General features: G+C 44.1%; 1 protein-coding gene across 2 annotated transcripts in view; it reads left to right on the forward strand.

Moving 5' to 3' along the window:
* Positions 1-21,639, forward strand: part of LOC119705000 (high affinity cAMP-specific and IBMX-insensitive 3',5'-cyclic phosphodiesterase 8A-like) — a 161,846-nt gene that overhangs the window by 3,807 nt on the left and 136,400 nt on the right. Inside the window, exon 2 of one of the 2 annotated variants that reach the window (XM_038146879.1) lies at positions 4,395-4,855. In XM_038146879.1, coding sequence (XP_038002807.1) covers positions 4,790-4,855 — 66 coding nt within the window. In that variant the 5' untranslated portion in view covers positions 4,395-4,789. Of the gene's footprint in view, positions 1-2,432; positions 4,856-21,639 lie in introns of those variants that run through there. The other variant, XM_038146878.1, reaches the window with a different exon arrangement.

Genomic DNA, 21,639 nt, shown 5'->3' on the forward strand with positions numbered 1-21,639 from the left:
CTCCCCCAACCCTATTTACAAAGCCCCATTTCTTGGGAGAACTCAAGGGCTGTCAGAAAGATGGTAAATATTGTCATGAAAGGAGGAAAAAGAACTATTGCAAAGACTGAATTACTTGGCCAAAGGTGAAAGAGGAAACCAGACTAGACATGGAGATAAATTCTCTGTCTTTTATATGTGTGTCTTGTACTTTAACCACACTGCCATTCTTTTTTCTATATATCCAGTAATGTGGTAATTGGGATGCTGGCCAAGGGGAGGCAGGGAGAGGATTGCAGCAGTTGTCCTTATCAATTGTTAGGCAATGATTTCACAATTGTAGCTTATTTTCTTCACTGAGAAGCTGAGAGGCTGTAGTGCACCACTGCTGTCTGCAAACACCAGCATAATCATATCCTGCTCCTGCTTCTGCTAAAAGATAAGCACAATATCATGAAAAATGAGATTTCTTTCCTAAACAAGAAAAGATTTATTATGGTCAAACACTCAAGGTATGCCTAGCAAATTCCAAAACCTAAATCCTTTGCAATGGTCTTCAAGATGCTGTCCTTTCCCTGATAACTTGGGCCCCAGAGTTCAGCTCACAGCCTTTTGTAATCGGAACAAACAGGTTTATTTCACTATACCAAGAGTCCATGTTTTCTCACAGCAGCCCTGATCCCTGCCTTGCAGCTTATCTTGGGAAGGAAAAAAAATTAAACCTTTGTTTAATGTTGGCTAATAGCATTAAAGTTACAGCGGGATGTCTATTAACCTGTTCTGACACAGCTGCTTGAGGCAGCAGCTTGGAAGTGCCAGGCCAGGGCAGCTTCCATGAAGGGGAGCCTTTCCAGAGCTTGGGTCAAGGGCCAGCCAGATCTGAGGTCCCAGATCTATGTTTGCACCCACCATGTGAGCAGCTGAACATGCAGTTGCAGTTTGGTGAAGTCTGAACAGTGCTGGGGCGTCACTAAAGGCCAGCACGGCCAGGCTCAAGGCAGCTTGGAATAAACCTGCCCCAGACTGATGTCAAATGCCCCTGTCTGTGACACTGTGCCTCCCCTTGATGGCCTGAGCTCAGCCTAGAGTCTCCTACTCTGGGGATATTTGCAGGACCTCTCTGGTCTGCTGGACCACCTGCTTTTGTGAGCCTGATGTCTCCTCTCTATTGAGTTTACTTGAATCTGGCCCATTTCAAGGAACTCAGGCAGAGCTCACAAGCAATACAGTGCAACTTCCTTAGGAAGCAAAATAAGAAACAGTTTTTAGCTTTCCCATCTGGTCCAGAAGCAGTAAAAGTCATTTCAGACATGTTCAAGGTACTTTCTGTTTGCCTCTGCGTTAGAAACGCAAAGAGCTGTTTTGTCTCTGTGGTTCTTCATTTACCAGCAGCTCCTGTTCTCCTGCAGAGGTGAGTGTTGCTCCTGCCTGCCTTCTGAGGGACAAACTCCAGCAGGCTGTGGGCGATCCCGAAATAAAAAAGGAAACTGATACCCAGCTGCAATTACAGCTCTCACTTCCTGATCTCCGCTCCTGGGCTGCACTTCAAAGCCATCTTTAGACCCATTCTGCACTTTCCCTTTTCTTTTTCATCCTTTATTTCCTTTCCTGGTGGACTTTGACATCAGGACTGCAGATGCACAAGCGAGTTTGGTATTGGGGCTACATCCTCCAGCTGCAAGTCACCTCCAGATGGGGGAAAGAGCCCTCACCCGTGTTACAGGGAAAACCACCAGGCTGCAGAGACAAATGTGTCTGGCCTGTCATTGCCCAAGAAGCTCGTGACTCATCCATGGGGAGAGTTCTGATTTCCTAAATTAGTTTGGAGTAAACCAAGCTGTGGGCTATCCTTCCTGTGATCTGACACAACTCGAAACAGATGTCTGGTTTACACTAAAGGTTGAAGCTGAAAACCTTGTGAGTTTGCTTCTCTACAGCAACCATAGGAAAGTTTATCTTATGTTATGCTGCGTAAGTGGAAAGTGTTTCCTTTGATTGCTGTTTTAAATTAGGAAATGGCCAATTCAAAACCAAAAAAAACCTGTGAAAATTACTGCCACAGAATGTCATCAAAGCAGAAGACATAACATGGACACCTACGTGGATAATGAGTTACAGCGCTTTTGCCTGGTATTTAATGCTAGCAAACTTCAGAAGGCTGGGTTTGCCTACTCTGGAACATAGCTAATATGTCACTGGATGGGTGACCTGCAAAGAGAAACCAGAGAAAAAACAAAATGCAAAGCAATTTGATATTTCAGGCAGGCCCCTTGCCTGCTCTCTTAACATTCAAATGGCAATTGATGATCAGAGCTTTTTTTGCCCAAGAGAATGAAAGGAATGGGGGGGGGGGGGGAAGGGTCCTTGAAGCTGCTGTAATAAACAGCCCTTGTGAATAACTGGGGCAAGGATTGCTGCAGTCCCCCCCCCCCCCCCCCCCATCCCTGTCCCACAGCCTGCCTGAGGCTGAGCTGGCTCCCAGCTAGGCAGGGAGGGCTGGCCAGAGGTGCCCTGGGAGCCAGGACTGAGAGCCCGGGGGTTCTGGACTGGGAAAGCTCTTTGGCTCTCAGAAAATGACCTGGGCGTACAAAATCACAGAAAGAGACATTTAAACTTGGTGAATATTTATAGCAGAGTCTTCTAGCTGGGTAGGGAGTACCTCACCTGGTTATCTGCTGGTTTGGACAGTGAGCTCACGTGAATGATTTCAAAAGAGACAAAACTTGCTCAGCTGTGCTGCTGCAGTGTGTTGCTGCACTTGTGCATGTGGGGCTAAGCCAGCTTTGCTTTTCCTTGAGTTTCTGTGGGCAAATCATAAAGTAGCCTGCCTGTCAGTAGAAAGAGGTGCAAGTTTGAGAAGATACTGAACATCTCCAGTGCACTGTTTGCTGGTTAAGATACTAATGCTGAGTATTGCTGGTCTCACAGCATAGGAGGGGAAACTGAGGCACAGGGCTTTTGATTTACCTCTTGAAATCACAAACCCAGCGGTAGAGACAAGCTGAGTTGCTGGTTTCCCAGTCTGCACTCATCTTTTGCTTTGCTCTCTCCCTAAAGACACACCTCATGATTCTTGCCTTTTTTTTTGGTCACATTTGTCTTCACTTCCTTGACATAAATACATAATCAAGCAATGTGTACACTGGGCTCTGTCAGATATACCCTACTCAGTGTTTGAGGGCCTGCAGCTATTCTGTCCCAACCAGACAGACACTTCCACTTACTGACAGTTTTGATAAACTGTAATCTCAACCTGCTCAAAAACTGTTGAGAAATATCTCATGAAATCCTATATGACTAATAATGAGGATAATTGAGCATGTGATCTCAACCAAATCACTTATGCCCTTTGTGAGTCAGTGGCAGAAAGAGGTCTAAAAATCAGATTCCTGTATGGCCAATTTTCAATGATGCTGCCAATATGAGCATTGGATTAGAATATTTTATATTTGAATAGAATTAACTTTAATCTTCCTGCACAGTTGCCACTCTCCCCCTCAAAAAAAAAAATAATTGTTTCCTGCCATATAGAAAGAAAAGTTGCATATCAGAGAGGGAGGAAAGTGGCCTTAATTTCCCAGAGTAGCCAGTGACCCTGGATTCCTCTCTTTGTCTTTAAAGAGAGGCCTTTCCTGAGGCAGACCAAGAGGCTGCCCTGAAAATGAAGCCATGTTTGTCTCTGAATAGATGTCAGAGATCACAGTTGGTTTCGAAATTTTAGGGCACCAGCTATCTGCAGCAGCACTGCCTGATACACAGTGCAAACAGAACAAAGAGGGTCGATCATTTGTTATCTGCTTTTATTTATATTTATTGTAGCCCTTCTCTCTAACGTGTACGTCTGTTTGGAGAGAAACGTCACTTCCTAAACTGAGTGTGCTCCTTCAGGTACATGGTTGCTCCTGAGGAAAATACTCCATTTGCTTGAGAAAGCTCCTGTATGCAATCTTGTGGTATGACCTGATTTTTACTGACTCTGGCAGGGAATGGAGGCTATTTTGTAAATTCATCCCTATTTTATGTAGACTTTTGAGCGTGAGTGGAACTTTTTAAAGCTGAGCATGTGGCAGATGAAAGTCTTGTGGGCACCTGGATGGGAACTTGTGATCTCTGCTGAAGAATATCCTGTGGACGTTACCCACCCAGCCCACTGGGGTACAGGGTCTATGCATCCTTAGGGAAAAATGCTTAGGGGTTTGACCCCACTGGCATTCACAAACAGAGCCTTGTGGGTTTGTACGTGGCCCGTGAATGTCGGCTGAAAGCTTTGCATCGATCATCTTCTCCAGGCTTCTTTCTTCTAATAAAAATATTTATCTACCCAAGCAAGAAGTTGAATGTAAGTTGGCTTTATTACTGTAGTGACGTTGAATGGTTGGTTGCTGGGTGACCTTGCTTGTGATTTTATGGTCTAGGCCAGCTCTGGCAGCAGAGAGGTGTGGCCACGTACTTCACTCTGCTGTCAGCTTCTCCTGAGATGATCAGAGCTTCGGTGTCAGCTCTCCTGGGAAGCTGTAAACGTTTGCCATTTGTTATGTGAAAACCTGGATCCACGAGGAAGGGCTGAAGGAGATAAATGCCTGACAAGAGGAACTATTGAGGCTTAAAAGAAAGGCCAAGCTCTGTGAAATCCAGCACGGAACCAGGATCTGCAACCTTGGATTAGACCAGTGACCATAAAACCGACATGTGACTTATTGCAGGGCTTTCACAAACTGGGATACTGGAGCCTGCATGGTTTGCTTTGCTTTTGCTTGGATGATGATTTAATGCTTTTCATTGGAGAACAAAGTTTTGCAACTAATCAGACATGGAAGAAAATGAAGGAGCAGATATTTTGGAAACCAGCTCTGTCTCTAATGGTCCTTGGTGCAAGGTGAGAACTTTTATTCCCCCTCCTTCCTCAGTCACAGAAAATATTATCTTTCTGCTGTTTACAAGTGACTTCAGTAAACCATTGCCCTTGGACCAGACTGAATGCAACCTCTGCATCAGCTTTGTAAACAACTTCACAAATTCCTTAGAGCAAGGCTGTGCTAAACATTAGGAACAGAAATGAAATGGTGATGTGTGTGGTTAAGCGTCTGTCATCCACCTCACTGGAAGTTTCAAATATCTGAGTAACTGTAGGTTTCTGTGCTGTGGAAACGACCAAAATAGTTTTTTTTAGGTGCTTGGAGAATCCAGAAACTTCATATAATTTTAGCAAAGCCACTGCTTTAAGATTTGCAGGTCAAATATGTTGAGTAAAACCATAGCAAGCACAGGGTGAGATAAGCATTAACTTGGGCAAACAAATTGACAATTTAATTGCATGGAACTCCGTGTCCAGCAGCAATTCCTCCTACTCCCCCAGAGCTCACTCGAGAGCATTCAGCCTCCCGAATGGGTCAGCTGTGCTTCTTGTCAAATCCCAGCAGTGACGTTCAGAGATTGTTTTCTGTTTGCTTGTGTTTGTAATTTGATCTCATGTAATAACATTGTCCTCGGCTCACATATAACCACGGGGGTAACTCTGACATCCTGCCTGAAAAAAACCACCTTGTTGATTCCTGTGCTCGATGTTTGAAAGATTTCCAGTTTGGAAAGGTTAGCGTGTTTATATTAATCTCATCCTGTTACTTGAAATTAAACCATTAGCATTTTGGAGGTTGGACATTCTACTTCCATTTTGGTTCTCCCCAAAAATACTGGGGTTTGTTATCTTCACAAGTTTTGGAGGGGACTGGTGGAAGATTTTCTGTTGCCTGTGCTGAGGCCAGGATTTCAGTCCAGCCATTTGTGCTATGGAGGAGTCTCTGGGAGGTCACGTCAGAAATGTGCCAGTCTAGATTTGAGCTCAGTATTGCCTTTTCTTCATAGGAGTTACTGGAAACCAAGGGAACTAAGGAAACTGGAAATCTGAAAATATCTGAGTGCTTGCTACTTATTGAAAAATATTCTTAGTGAATACAGACATGTGTATCTAATGAAAGGAAGTTTGAAGAGCTGGTCAAGCAGAAGAAACACAAACACCTTGTTCTGTTGGAACATCTCAGCATTGATTGCTTGGTGCATCTCCCATGGCACTGCCCAGACAATCATTCTCATCAGTGCTGAGGGTCCTTCACTTCAGCCTGACTAACAAAAACTAAAAAAACTGCTGCTGCATTTGCTGGCTGCCACACTTATTTTTTTTTGTCTACAAAGCTGGATATCCAGTTAAAAGGCAGAAGCAGCACAAAAAAAAAAAAAAAAAGAAAAAAAGGAAAAAGGGATAAAACAACGAGAGCAGTTGTAAACATGAAGGCCGAAAATTATTCACCCCAAATATTTGGCAACAATAACAAATATGTTCACAGAACTCTAGAGCAGTTTGCAATCAAAAAGCAGAAAGTCTGTGTTTTTGTAGTATATATTACTCATCTCAGATCCTGATTTCTGTGGAGGCAGAGGGCTAGAAACTGATTTCTGGGAGTAGTGTGTGCTCAGTCAGTTTTTACTACATCTGCCAGTGTGCCTATTGGTGCTTTTTTAGACACAGATTCATGGGAGCCTGGGCAGGATGCATGGTTGTAGCAGGAGAGAATATCTTGAATAACAACATGCACTCTACCATGGCTTAAAAGTTCACAGAGTAGGTGGAGATTTACATACTATTGTTTTGTGGCTCATAGAATATGATTTTCTTTCTGTAAACCTGATAATTTCTAGTTTTTCCTTTAAAAAATAGAAAAATCTTCCTCTTGCCCTGGGAAATATCTAGAGGATTTTTTTCAACCATATTTTAGTTATATTGGTTGCAGTCTTAAAATTTTTACTTCACTGTGATAGCACATTTATTTCTCAATAAGTATTGAGAAATAATATTGAGAATAGCTCATAATTCAGCTGTTCAGCAACTGCCTTCGCATCTTTCAAGTGCAAATTTGTGTTTTCAAATAACTTTGTCTGCCTCTCATTGTGGGTACAAGTGTTACTCATTAGAGCTTTTTGTCAGCATCCCAAAATGTGGTAATTGAAGATCCAGCTACAAATATTTCTGTTTGTGTTTCCTATCTTAGTGTTTAGTTTAAGAGGGTTGAATCTTAAGCAAAAGTGTGTTGATGTTCTTTCTGTTTATATTTATTATAAAATCATAAAATACTGTCATTTTCTGTGGTTAGCCTGGGCTGTGCCTGTGCTGTGGCTGAGCACAGAGACCTGCACGTGGGCTGGCTTGCACCGGGGCCAGCAGGGCCTTGCTGTCATACAATTCTAAATGCACTTAGAGGTTTTTAAATGAAAAAGAATTGGTTAGTTATTAACTTGAAGAAATATCTGATTTTAGAGAACAGAGGATTACAAAACAAACTGGATTTTCACCAGCTCCTGAAGGGCAAACAGTACACTACTCTCCACATTTCCCTGCAGTGTGTGTTTGTGTTGAAGCTTTTTCACTCTCATAGTACTTGATGTAAATGTTAATTAGCACTCCAGGGGAAATGTGTTAACAAATGTACCTTTGACACAGGTCCACAGCTATGCTTTGCTCTGTAGCTGCAGGCTGGAAAGATTAGCTGGCAAAGTAGCTGGTGCAGCTTTTGAGGAAACTCTTCAAACAGGAGTTCAGGGGAGCTTGCTGAGCCCTTGGACTTTGCTGCTCTGCTGCAGCTCAGGCTGCTCTTGCTGCTCTGCAGAAGAGGTGCTGACTAAAATATGGGCACTCCTAAGAAAGAAGAGCAAACTCCTAGAAAAGGGATATTTCTAACCATTAAAAGGCTTCAAATGAGACTGCCTGGGCTATGGCTTTCATGTGATGAAGAAAAAATGACTTAGCACAAACTTTGCGGCAGAATTTATTCCTTCTCCTCCCCCAGTGCTGAGCTTGATTAGCAATAAATAAGGGTAGTAAAGTAATTCCTGTAAGTTGTTAGAGTAGAAAGGTAACAGTAGTGCATTCATAAACACATTTACCTCATCACTGTACTTCTTTGCCTTTCCATAAACAGCAGGGCAGAGATTCAGGAATGGAAATCATTCACAGGCTGGGATTTTTCAGCAGTATTCAAACCTGCCTCAGCTCAGGTTAGCATGTAGATATATTGGTGGTTTCTGGCCTGATTAATTCCAGAGCCTGCCATGACTTCTGTGAAAACGTATGCAGAGCCACTTCTCAAGACTTGGGTAGTTCAGCTATTCATTTCTGTGCAGCATCAAATCCCGATTTCTCCCTGCTGAGGAACATCTCATATTTAAGACACACTGAGAAGAATCCAAGGTTATTAACCACTCTCTGGAAATGGGGTCGGTGATTTCAGCCCAGCCCTCCTGAAACTGGTCTGGTGTTTGCAATAGTTATGAAAACCCTGCTGCAGGAGCATGCCTGTGCCTCCAAGATCAAAGGGAAAAGCTGCTGCTGGGAGTCCCCTCCTTCCCTGGAGCAGGATGTTGCATGAAGGACGCTGGTGTTATCACATGGCTCTTGATCAGCTGGGCTAACCCTGGTACCCTCCTGGTGCTGCCCTCAGTGGGCATTTACAAGAAGGGCGCCTCATACTTTTTTCCTTCCCGTGAAAGTGTTTCTTTCTGGCTTTTATGGCCCTGTGGGGAGTTTCCAACCAGGGAGCTGTTGCTGGTGAGGGGCCATCAGCCTTTGTACAGAGCTGACTCTGAGGTTTTCAGGGACTTCAGCAAGAAATAGGGGGGTGAGCAGAATGTGAAGTACCACATATCTGAGCGGTGAGCAGCCCACGGGACATGGTTCAGAGCCCCTGGGCAAGCCTGACCTCTAAGTAGGTCAGCCATGGAGAGGCACTGTGCTTTCTGCTCACCACGTGTCCAGGCTACAAGTGTTACCCAGGCTGTGCAGAGTGCACTTGGGCTCTTTGTCCCAGCCATGCCTTCAGCTTGGCTCGGCCTGTGGGCTGGGACAGCCCTGAGATGTTTTCCTGGCAGAAGGAGTTCATGGGAGCACTCTTATTTCAAAGTGCAGGTGAAAGAAACACCAGCCTTTCTCACAACGGGAGATCTCCTCACTTTGAATCGCTGCTAAAGAAATGTGGCCTTGACTCGGTTAAATATGTCCAAAACTACTGGATGGAAGCCCTCTGGCAGGGTGCTGCCTGAAGATGCTGCTGCTTGGGAAGAGTTTCACTGTGTGAAGCTGCTCCCTCCTTGCCCTGGAGGGAGCCCCACGGAGCAGAGAGCCCCCCAAACCCACCGAGCAGGGATGGGCTGCCTGGGAAGGCACCCATCACCCCCCAGCTCCTGAGCCTGCCCTGGAGAGGGCAGCTGCTGCTGCACTGACTCCAGCAGCCCCTCTGGGAACATGGCTCACATGGATTTTGGCATCGTGCAGCTGCCCATGAAGTGGTGACAGAGGTCAGACCTGAGCTATGCTGGTTGGTGCTGTGGATGTGTTAAATCACTTTATTAAGCGTGATGGGCTGGATTAGCATCTGGCCCCGCTTCTGCTGCAAAATTTCATGTGGGAGATGCTGGGCCTTGGGTTTAGCTGCCCAAAGAGGAAACAGCACATTGGCACCTCCAAAGTCAGCTAGTGATAGGTCATAACCAAGTGGACTGTCTGCTTCTGTGTCCTCTGGCAGTGACAAAAGATAGAATTAACTTTTATTGTTAAAAACCTCTTGTTTCAATAGCCCCCCTTCCCACCTCATAGCAATTAGTTTTCTCAGCTGCTACACTTTTGCTGTTTGCTTCTATATTCATAAATCTTGTCTTCCAAATTTTAGCAGTAATAGATATACCAGTCAGCAATTGTCTAAGATCACGTAGAAATTGAGACTTTAGGGACAGCAGTTCCACTCAAAGAGTTGCTGTCTATCTGGCTGCTTTGCTTTTGGCTCTTTCTGTAAGTAATCTGACTCCACAGTATCCAGCCAGGGGTTAAAATTCAGTTCAAGACAAGCGCAAAACTCTCTCAGGTTTTGATAACTTGTTTGCTGTCTAACTCAGCAATAATCTGGTTCTCGCATTCGAGTAAACTGATCACCCAGCAGGAACTGGACTTCTGCCTTGCTGAAGGATGGATGTTGCTTTAGTTGCTCAGAAGGAAAACATACAAGAAATGCAGAATCCTTGTTGACCCAAGAACTGAAAGAAACATCACAACATTTCCTAAATCAACAGATGGCAATTCTCAAAACAAAGTCTGAACTGCAGCCAGAAGCTTACAAGGCAGGAGATGATGATGCTGTGACCAAACCGAGACCTTGAATCTTCCCTGCCTAAGCCATGGGGGTGAGCTGGGAGCTCTGTCTGGTAATGTTCTCTCGTGTCTCAGAAGAGCTGCTTGTGCATGAACCTACTTGCTTTGCAGTCAGAAAATTTAATTATTGCTTCCACAGTAGCCCTCAAAGAGTCCCCTGTGCATGAAATATGCATTCATACCTGATATGTCCCATAATTTCTTCTGTTTCCGCATATGGAGGTAAGGTTAATGTTCCATACACTGTGGACAAATAGTAGTTGTCATGGGTACCATAGCCTTAAATTTCCTGTCTCCTGGGTGATTAAATTCCCCACAGTAATTTTACTTTATTGGTTTGTTTCTGTAACTCCTTATTTCCTTGGTTTGCTCTCCTTGAGGACATTTCTCAGGCTGCTTGGATCTCCTCAGGCTTTTGCATTTTGCACACCATTTTCGGGAAGAATTAAGTATTTTTCACAAGGTGTGTGAAGCAGCAGGAAGCAGCACAGAGTGAAGCCCCTCCAGGGGCTCGGTGAGCCCCAGGCTCTGCAGTGCATACCCAGCTTGTTGAAGTCTGTGCTGCTGGAAATGCCAGCCCACTGCAACACCAGTACAGCTCCAGCACTGCATTCCTGCTACCACGCTGTCTCTGTGCTGTGCAGTGCACCTCCTCATGTCCTGTCTGCAGGAGATGTGCGAAACAACTTTACCTGTTCTCCCCAGGAGCCTGCTGCTGGTAACAGCCAGAGTGAATGCTCAGCCTGCCTGCTGGAATTCACATGCAGAGTGGCAGCAGGAATCTGATGGGCTTTGAGAGTTTCTGTCTCTGGTCCTACAACAAAAGGACTACATTTGGCTGATGGGATTTGGGGGCCTTTGCAACACTGCTAGCTGCTCTGCCAGTGCTTTACAAACTGTTCAGATGTTTAGGTTTATTCCATAATCCTAGCCCTCCAGAAAATGGCATGTAATAATATTGGCATGGAAACAACAACCTGTGAAAATGTAGCTTAGCTGGTAAGTAAAATGAGTAAGTAGCTGTTAAATGCAAAATTTTATGCAACAGGCATAAAAAGACAGTGGGAGCTTTGCTGTTTAATATGAAATGTTCTATAAATAAAGCTAGGTGGCTACATATTGACAAAACTGGTCACCCCTAATTTAAGGCATGTCATAGGCAGTGGAAAAAGTGTTCCCACAGACCTGACTAATGTGGATAGAAATAGAGAGCAATGTGGAAAACTGAAGCTAGAATGGCATCGCTGTAAGTGCAGACCCTGCAGACTGGATGTCAGTGCTGCCAGCTGAGCAGCGCTTTCCTTCAACAGCCTCCGTGGCACCGAGACTGATTAACTGGCACTGGTTACTCTGAAGTCCTGATAATTAAAGCTGGAGTGTCATCTGCATTGCAATTAATATGCTCCTCTGCACCTAATTCATTCTGACAGTATAGATTAATGATGGTAAATGACCAACAAGGATTTATCATGAGATGATTCTTAGTTCTGCAGGCTGCCTCAGACAATTGCAGGAAGAGATTGTTAACTTCAGGCTATTGTCCTGGTGTAATCGTGCATGTGCATTCTCAGCATTGTTTTGCAGTAAAACCCATCCAAGGGCTTCATAAAGATTCAGTTATGGCCCCTTAGAGGCTGAGCCACCCTTGTAAGAGTGGGAGAGGGGAAGCCCAGGCTGGCGATACCGCGCTGATTTTTCAGTATCCCAGCGCGTGTAGTCTCTGCCGATATTGGCAGGAGCTGAGACTGAGCACTGTTTCTGCAAATCAGATGCTTTTGTAAATATAATTGTGTTTGGAGGTTGGGCAACAGGGTCAGCTGAGCAGGGGGGTGCACAGCTGGGGCTGGGCAGCCTCATTTGTTACCAGTGCTCTTCCTCTGTGGCAGTGCTGGTGTCTCCTCCATCGGTGCCATGGGGAGGAAGGACCTTTTTCTACAGGACCACGGTAACTCAGCTGTCCTGTCTGCCAAGAACTGCTGTGCATCTGAGCAATAGCCTCAAGAGTGGTATTATTTTGAGCTATCAAAACACACTATATAGAAGAGATGCCCCCTCAAAAGGAAGGTACTGAGTTCCCTGAAAGCTTAAAGCCTCGGGAGATTTCACTAGTCAGGCTTGCAAAATCTTGACTTTCAAGCCAAACTGGGCACAGCTGGGGGACAACACCATGTCATGCTAAGTAAAAGGTCATAAAAAATGATGTAAATGAAGTGAAATTTTCCAAAGCATATAAGGTGTTCAAGCTCTGCTTGCTTCTTGCAAAAAGTGGTTTCATCATTACGTTTTCTTATGATAGCTTCCTTGTGTACACAAGGAACTTAACCTGGCTTATTTAAACTGCATCACGCATTGCTGCAAGAATACCTGATTAACAAGGTGATCGATGTGTACTGTTCCACTTGTCAGTCAATAGGAATTAATATGCAGGAGACTCGTTCAGAAAGGAGAGATTACAATGGATGTTTCCTTTTCTTTGTGCTGAAGTGTTGCTGCATGAGCGAACAAGTGCTGATATGATGAGCTGAGCTCTACTGCCTCCCCTTCCCAAGGCTGGCATTTTCCTACTCCTCGACTGTTCCCCCATTTGTGCCATCCCAAACTCCTTCCTAGGAGTGGTGAAGCTCCTTTGTCCTCATAGTAGAGGCCTAGGATTATTTTTTTCCTCTGCCCTTGGGATGTTCCTGGGAGTGCCCCTCCTGTCAGTCCCATCCACCCTCTGCAGCACCTTTTGCAGACCACGAGCATGTGGCTGGCCGAAGCTGTCACTGACCCCAAATGGACCCGAGTCAATCTCTGGTGCGGTTGATCTGCCAGTGTCATGTACTCCCATGCCAGACTAAGCACAAGGTTTAACTGCAAGTGGTTTTAGTGTTTATTGGAAAATATTGCTGCGTTTTGCCCGTACTGCCCTGGGGACAGCAGCGTGATCCTGGTGGCTGCTGCTTGTGCAACAGTGCTCCCTGTGCTGCTTCTCTGCACTTGAATGACATCGTATCTTCCACCAGTAACCACACGGGGCAGGTAACAAGACCCGAGCAAATAAGAAAGGAAGGAAAAGAATGAAAAGCCAGAAACACCTTTTTTTTTTAATTCCCGTCTTCTTCTTCCCCTTAGTAACAGAATCTATTGGTAAGTGGGTGTAGCTGACCTGTCCCTCCTTCCCCAACCTCAGAGAGATGGTGATGAGGTAGCTTTGGGGGGGAGGAGTGTGTGGATGAAAGAGGAGGTCTCTGGGGCACCATGGCCATGGAAACATGCAAAGTTGGTGTTAGTGTTTGTTATTGTTGGCTGCAGAGATGCCTGCTCTGCACCTTCAGCCCTGAAGGAACCGGGGTACATCTGAAAGGGCTTATCTGTGAATAAGAAAATAGGGGTTTGAGAGCAGAGCTGGATCAATGGTGAGTTTTTTTTGTTTGCTCTCTGACCCTTCCCCCTCAGCTAGGAAATATAAATATAGGTCTAATGAAACTAAAAGCAGAGGTTGCTTTGGAGAAAATTGAGGAGGCTTAGGAGGAAAATTTTTAAATTTTGCAAAATGTTTTTATTCAGTCCCAAACAAAATGCCTGCAGTTGCTTTATAAGCGGTTTCTGTTTGTCCCCTTTCATTTTGGAAAAGAAAAATCAAACCCAACCCATTTAATTTAGAAAATACCAAAGCAAAACATTTCACAGAACCATAGAATAGTTGAGGTTGGAAGGGAACACTGGAGATTATCTAGTTCAACCCCTCTGCTCAAAGAATATTTGCATGTGCATTTCTGTTTTGAATTTTTATCTGTGTCCACAGTAATTTCCCAAATTTGGCTTGAATTTCTAAACATATCTGTGTTCCCTCCCCAACTATTTTGGGATCAAATTTGTATTTACTGATTTTATTTTCTTAGGCTTCTGTTTGGCAGATCTATGTCCTCTGTGCTAGGCTGGCAATGTATGCTGTCTTCAGACTCCCTGTAGAAATCCAGGTGTCATGGATTCCACATAGCTTCTCTTTTCTTCTTCCACATAGCTTTATATAACCACAAGTGTCTGACTTTATATTTGCTTATTACAGCACACTTGTGACTTTAAAAGATGTGGACATTCATGGAGCAAAGCATTAGCATTTATTATAAAAGGTAGTAATATACTACATACTGTCTGGTTGGCTTCCTACCTGTGTCCATACATAGAATCAGAGAGTCAGTGAGGTTGGAAAAGACCTTTAAGATCATCAAGTCCAGCCATAAAACCAACAAGTCCACCACTAAACTGTGTTCCTCTCATCTCAAAATGCTGACCCATGTCTGCCAATGATTTACTAAAGGGACAAGGTGGTGTCTGTCATTTATCCAGTAACTTTTTTTGCCAAGTTAAAATAAAAAGCAGCCCAAAAGTGAAAGAAATGCAAAACGTTCATGGCACATAAAGAGCAGCTGAGGATGCAGAAACATGAATGACTAGGATGCCTCACACTTGGATGTTCCCAAAGCTTACACAAAGTCTTAAAAAAAGGTTGCTTTGTGAAATCCACTTGGTGCCTGTGACAGTGTCCCCCATGGTGCCCTGTGGGGTTTGACACCTGAATTCCTGCTGGTTGGGGGTGACTGCACTGTCTGAGCTGCTATTTTGGCAGAGATGTTCAATGACAATTGGTGTGATTTGGACACTGGCTGGAGCAAAACAATTGGATTTGTCCCATTTGACCCACAAAGCGCTGTGGGTTGGGTCTGTGGAACTGTCACCTCTGTATGAGAACTGCCCTAATGTCAACCCCTCACTTCCAGGACAGCATGAAACTTGTCCAATCTTTGTGAAATGGAAACACAGTAATGAATATCAGAAAATGTAACTCAGCCCTTCTATAATTTTTTTTCTTTTATCAATGAATTTAATTTCCTTTCCTGCCTTTTCTTATTGCAAATTAAAAAAAATAAATTAAAAGGCTTAAAATTCAGGGTACCTTAGCAAAACTATTCCCTTATGCTTTCAGCTGGAGCAGCTTTCCAACAGTGACATGAGCTCACAATATGTTAGTCTGACTCTAAATAAGATTTTCCAGAGTTGGCTGAAGGTTTTGGCTTAGTTCTAGAATAAACTGCTTCAGAAACCTTTCTGGAGTTGATTCTGGATAACCTGGCCCCATTTAAAGGATTAAAAACTCATGCATAATTTGCTCTTTCAAAATACTCAAGGCTTCTAAATTTCTCACCCCAGAAAATATCTTTCTTTTCATCAAACATCAGCTGTTTCCAATTGCTTCGTTCTATTTTGGTCACTTATTCTCTCTTTTCCTTCCCATGCATGACTAAATATCTCCTTTAAATCAACTTGAAGCCATTCGTTTTTCCATTCATCCATTCGGTCGCGCTGGTTTCTTTCACCGTAGGAATGCCACACGAATGCCATACATTGAAGGAGCAATATCATCCGTGCAGTCCTGGGTGCAGAGTCCTTGGATGCAGTTCTGCAGCTTAGTGTGTGAAAACCAGGACAGCTGCTGGTTTCTGCGTGTTTTAACTGGTTCATTCTCCGCAGCCCTGAGCAGAAATGCTCGGGCCATGGCAGCCCCACACAATGGTGTGATGCCCAGGCTTGTGGCCTCACGGTGAGCATTCCAGCTCCGGAGCAGTGGGACTCATTCTGCCTCAGCTCAAGCAGAGTGGTCCTTCTGAGGGCCCGGCAGGCTGAGCCTGAGCCAGGACAGGCTGCTCCGGCCGTGCTCCTTGGGAGGGCTTCCTGAGCCATGGCTGCAGCTCCCAGCCCCTGGTTTGGCTGTGCTGGCCGGTCAGAGGCACAGGCTCTGTGCTGTGCACAGCTCCTGGTGTGGATGTGGCCTAGGAACAGCTTACCTGACACACAGGGGACTGGATCCCTTGTTAAAAGTACAGTGAGGTGCAGGTGTCAGCCCTCCTGACAAGAAGATGCATGCAAGACCTGCATCAAATTCCAGTGACCAAAAAGCATCTGCAGCTCAGTCCTGCCGGTGCTGAGGCACCCAAATGCAATCTTGCATTTGCATGGATGTGTAGAGCTGATAAGCAGGCACACTGCTCTTCAGTAACCTTTTTTTGTTGTCCTCAGGTTAGAATGAAACTTCTCCAGTCTTTGATCTCCTGTATAATATACAAACACCCACCAGATTTCTGACCCGTGCGTTTATGACACATGAGTTTTCCTTTCAGTTGACAAACACAGAAGCTGAAATTATCCAGAAAAAATAAATACCAAGGCCAAGAATATGGATAGGGTTTGTTTTGGTTTGGGTTTCTTTCTTTTGGCGAAGTAAAGAATATGCTGGAGACAGATTTGACAAAGTGAGTTATCCGGGTTTTTGTGGCAGTTGCGTCCCAGCTCTAGCTGTCACAGCCACAGCTGATCCAAGCTGTGCTGTGTTCTGCAAGGGAAGGAGACAGGTTCAGACCTGCCAGAAGGGCCTGAGCACTAAACCCTTCTGTCCAGAGTGGGATATGTAAAGCTGCATTTCCTCAAGACTGCTGCCAAATGACTAATCTTGGACACTTCCAGGCATTCCAGCATGTCTGGTTAGTGGTTACTCCAGCCATCCTATGTGTTTTTGGGAACCAAATGTCTTGCACGCTGCAGCAAGGTGCATATTATACCAGGAGTTCCTATATTGGACGTAAGTAGAGTTAGTGGCCAGTGCACAGTGGCTTTACATCAAAGATAACCTTGGGAACAGGGAGCATTATGCTCAAAGTCAGACATGCAGGGGATCAGATCCCTTTCTTTATGGTTTACTTAGGAGTCATGGGCAGTGAGGGATTTTTAGATGCAGGTCGAATGAATTAGTCCATTAACTTCTGTTTTCCTTTCCATGCAAGTGAGGACTACCTGTTATGGCCAGAGGTGAGCTAACAAGACACAGCACTGTGCAATCAGCCACTGGTCAGAGCAGATCTCAATATTTACAGTAAAAGAGAGCTCATGCTTTCTGCAAAGAGAGAAGAGATCCCAAGCTCAGACATGATTCTGCTACTTAACCTTGCTTGTTTGCATTTACTGAGGGACTCCCTAAAACTGGACTGTGCTGACTCTTTCATTGTGTGTTGAGAGCTGTCTCAAGGTATAATCCAGAGAGTATTCAAGCTTCATCTCATGGGAGTTTCCTTTTTGTTTAAGGTGCAACATTATTTGCTTTCAAAACATAATTATATGTCCAGACCCTGACTATGTCCTGTATGTATCTGAATGTTTTCCTGCAGGCAGGACATCTCCCGGAGGCTACTTCTGGTTCATCTCCATGATCTTTGGGGTTTCACTGTACTTTTTACTTCAATGATAAATTATTGTGGTTTCCAAAGGTTAATCATTAGTGCTCTGCAAAAGAGATGTCCTGTCTAGATAGTGTGGCTTCCTTTTAATTGTCTTTTTGGATCTAGCTTTGTTCTTATACTGTGGGATAATGTGCCAAAGATGGCACTGTGCAGGCTGCGTTGATGAGTTCAACTGTGCTACAAAATACTTCTTTTGATCCTGCTTTTTTTTTTTCTGAACTCCACCAGCTCCTTTTTTTTTTCCTTATATAGAAGCCCTTTGCCTTGTATCTCCTGTTTGGATCAGGGCTTGATGGGTTGGATCAGGTCACAGTACTTTCTTGTCTGAGACAGGATGGATATCCAAGAGGATGAGCTGACCTCCATCACAGCCAGTTATGTGAGGAGGGAGCCATGCACCAGTGAAATTGTCTTCCCAGCCTCAGCTAATAAATTGCATTGTTTTGCCTTCATAGGTAACACTGAAATTTTTTATAAATCTATGCAACTTTATGGCTACATGAATCTATTGTATGACTCTTTGCTGAGAATTACAGTCAGTAACCAGTTGTGCCAGTGCAAGGAGCTATTATCATGTCCTAACCTGTTCCTTAAAATATCAGCTGTCTTCACTGAGGAGGCTTAAAAGCTCTTTGTCAGGGTCCATCCACCGTGGCTAGCTAAGCCCAACTTTAAACTCATACAACTCTACACTGTGAAGCACCCTTCAAAAGAGGATTAAATGGCTGCTTTAAGTGGGAAGAAGTAGGGTCTGAGGGTGCCACCCAGCAGTTTCCTGCCTGGCTGGCTGGGCTGTGGAAGGGTTGGGGGCTTTCTCCCCAAATGCCGTGTCCCAGGCAGTGCAGTGACCCATCCCAAGGCTCTGGGCAGCCCTGCCTGGCCTCCCTGACTCCCACCAGGAAAGGGAGGGAGTGCTCCAGCTGCATCCGGCCCGCCCGCCTGGCCACGGGAGGCCCTTGAAGTACAGAACAAAATAAATTCCTTCAATCCTAGCAATTTTCCCCAAAGCAGATCAGCAGGCAGCAGGCCTATGTTCTGTGGCTTGCAGTGGGCATCTGTGAGTGTCCCAGGATGCCTGTGTTTGATGACTGTATCCCAAAGCCATGTCTCTGGTGTTTTTCTGTGCCCACAAACAGCATTTGAAAGACATCACATGGAGAACCAAAATCATCTCCAGTGGCTTCAGTGGAGTTGCTCCTGATCCAAGAGCTCCTTGCCTGGGTACCAGCAGTCAGGCATTCCAGGTGGTTTGGCTGCAGAGAGCACACAGCACACCTCTGGGCCTGCTCTCCATCCCACCAGGAACGCTGCTCTCCAAGGCCCCCTTGAGCAGGAACTGAACTGATACACAGAAAATGCCAACAGTTCCATACTCAGACAAGAATTAGGAAGTCTTTTAAACAAGCAGAGTTAAGAAAATAGATGGAGATGAGAATTGTTTCCTTGTAGAGCTGTGTAAAGGTTCTTTCCGGGTTTCTGAGCTTCCTCAAAAGTGTCAGGTTATTCCCCAAATATGAGTCAGATATGAACAAACTCACTGTGCCTCCTTTTTCTGCAGTGGTTCCCCATTAGTAAAAAAGCTGGAGAATTCCTTTCTAGGAGCAAACCTGCTACACTAAACGTCATCTCACTTGACTGTTACTAGCATTTTCCTGATAAACTGACCTTCAGAGAAATGCGCTCTTATCAGAAAGCTGTTTTGTTTAAAACCTTTTAGATGATCATTAGTCAGCTCAAGCTTTTTCTGGTGCAGAGCAAGATGTGCTAATCCAGGAGAGGCAAAGTGTTGCTGCAGAATCATAGGTTATGTTGCACTTGAAAAATACGGAATTTTACTTGACTATACTGTCTTAAATATATGATTTCCCAGAAACCACTGAAGCTTCAAAAGGTGGAGGCTTTGATGAAAGAGGTCAGATTACAGCCTTGCTTTTTGGCAATGACAAATACTTCCCAGGTCACTAAGAGCAAATCACTCAATATTTTCCCATCCCTAAGGAATTAGAATCATAAATCAGTTAGTATTTATGATGTGTTCCAGTTTGTCTGTGATAGGGCCATGTAACTTTAGATAAAAGAACGTTTACTTTTATTTTTATTAAGAGAGAAAAGGAAGAAATACAACATATTTTCTAGAGGAAATGCATGGTTTCTATAATCTTTTCTGAAGTTCTTTTCTCAGTGAAGTGGTTAACAAAGCTTGGATGTAATGTATTCTAACCTAATGTGCCTAATTTAGCTGAACACTTTAAATTCTTTCAGTTATATGGCTCCGGTCTGTCTGTTTTTATTTCACCTTTTTTTCCACTGCTGAGCTCCATAATTGTTCCTTTTAGCCACAGTCACCTAAGGTCAGGCTGTACCTTGCTAAGGAGCCGAACTGCAAACAAGGCTAACTCAATCACGTGTCTCCAGCCCATTCCTGTTATTAATCCTCCCAAGTTCTGGACCTAGCACTTGGCAGAGCAACTAAAGTAAACTTTTTATCAGAAGTTCACATTCTCCTCAAGTGGAGGAAGAGCTGGGTAATTCCTGCCTTTATTTTTTTTTTTTTTTAAGAATATTGTGATGTGGGAGCTGCCTCAGGTTTATTTCAATAATGCAGGGGGCACAAATGTATTGAAAAAACCATTGTTTGTGCAATGTGAATTCAGTCTGATAAAATTCTGTTTCTCTTCCCAAAATGTCCTTCAGCGGGCTTTCATCAGTAAATATGCTGTCATTGTAACAAATATGATGCTGGCTTTAAACTGATGAGAAAATGGCCAAAGTACGTGCAGTTTATACTCTGACAGGAAGCTGGGCTGGGGATTTAGGTTTTGTCTGAAATCTACAGCGCTGCAAAGAATTTTTATTTTTGTTTCAGTCTCTGTATAGAAAAGTCCTGCTTAATTTACTTTCTCTTATTCATGTAACTTTCAGTCTTCATCTCTGCATCAGATAAATGCCTCAGATGGGAAAATAGAACTGTAATTATTAATGTGTTGATAATATCAAAAGGGTCTTATTTAAAATAATAAAAATGTGACAAAAGAGTCAGAAAATTAAAAAAGAAAGAAAAAGAAGTAGAAATGAGGACTGCCAGGAGAAAACACTGAGTATTTATATATTCCTCATATAGTACAGAGGGCTGCAGTGAGGTGATGCCATTATGCTGCTGTCAGGACCAGCTGCAGCTGCCCACCCTGCCCAGGATGCTGTGACAGCCCAGGCACTTTCACAGGGTTCTTTGTATACCAGAGCCATCTTTGGGTGATAATTTCTCTCTTCCACATGTTAAGAAGCAACATAACCAGCAAACAAATAAGTAAGTATGTAACATTAATATGTTTTACAAAGCACTTACAGTCTTATTTAAAGCTGTGTGGCAGTGATTTTCCTGTGTGTAATTTTGCAGGTAATCTGTGCAGTAAGGAAAATCCCTTAACTAAGTGTAGGCTAATGCCCTTTTCCATTCTCAAATGTCCAACAACCTGAGCTGACAGTCAGGAGAGTTTGCATTTTTCTGGTTTGTTTTCTAAAATCAGCACCTATATGAAAGAAGTTGAAGTATGTACACCTACAGTTTTGTCTCTGAGCAGTGCTTCCAAAACATCCCTTGTATACGAACTGTTTTCTGTTATTTAGCTTATAACATTAATAAAAAAATGAACTGAAATACTATGAGGGATGGAATTTGCTATATTGCTATTTACTTCTTTAATTTTTCTTTTTGATCATCATTACACAATCAGTGAAATACCTCACACCTGGACCCAGAGTTTCAGCTGTGAGACTGGGCTTCTGCCTACACTAAATTAATCGCAGGTGTACAGGGCCTGTTGTATCTCTCCTCTTTCAATGTCTGTGGGGGGTTTGGTAGAGATCTGAAGGGTGCCTTGCTTAGTCAGGGGTAGGTGTAAGTCAAGGATAGCTTGCTATTTTGGGGGAAAACGTGCAAGAGTAGGCAAGAGTCTCCTGATGTCGCTCTCCCAGAACTTCCTAAAAATTCCCCCTGGGTGGCAGTGAGCAGCAAGGTTTGCTCACCTGTGTGTGATGTATGGGTGAGTCAGAGCACTGAGTAAAAACTGATCAAGTAAGATGGCAACTCTGGGTGCAGGATGTGGGGAATAACCCTCATGCTTCCCAGAAGTGATCCTCTGGAAGCCAGGCACAGCTGAGTCAGTGTTCCACACAGCTGCCATCACTGCCTGTCCC

Source organism: Motacilla alba, chromosome 10 (genome assembly GCF_015832195.1).
Source record: "Motacilla alba alba isolate MOTALB_02 chromosome 10, Motacilla_alba_V1.0_pri, whole genome shotgun sequence".
NCBI classification, from domain to species: Eukaryota; Metazoa; Chordata; class Aves; order Passeriformes; family Motacillidae; genus Motacilla; species Motacilla alba.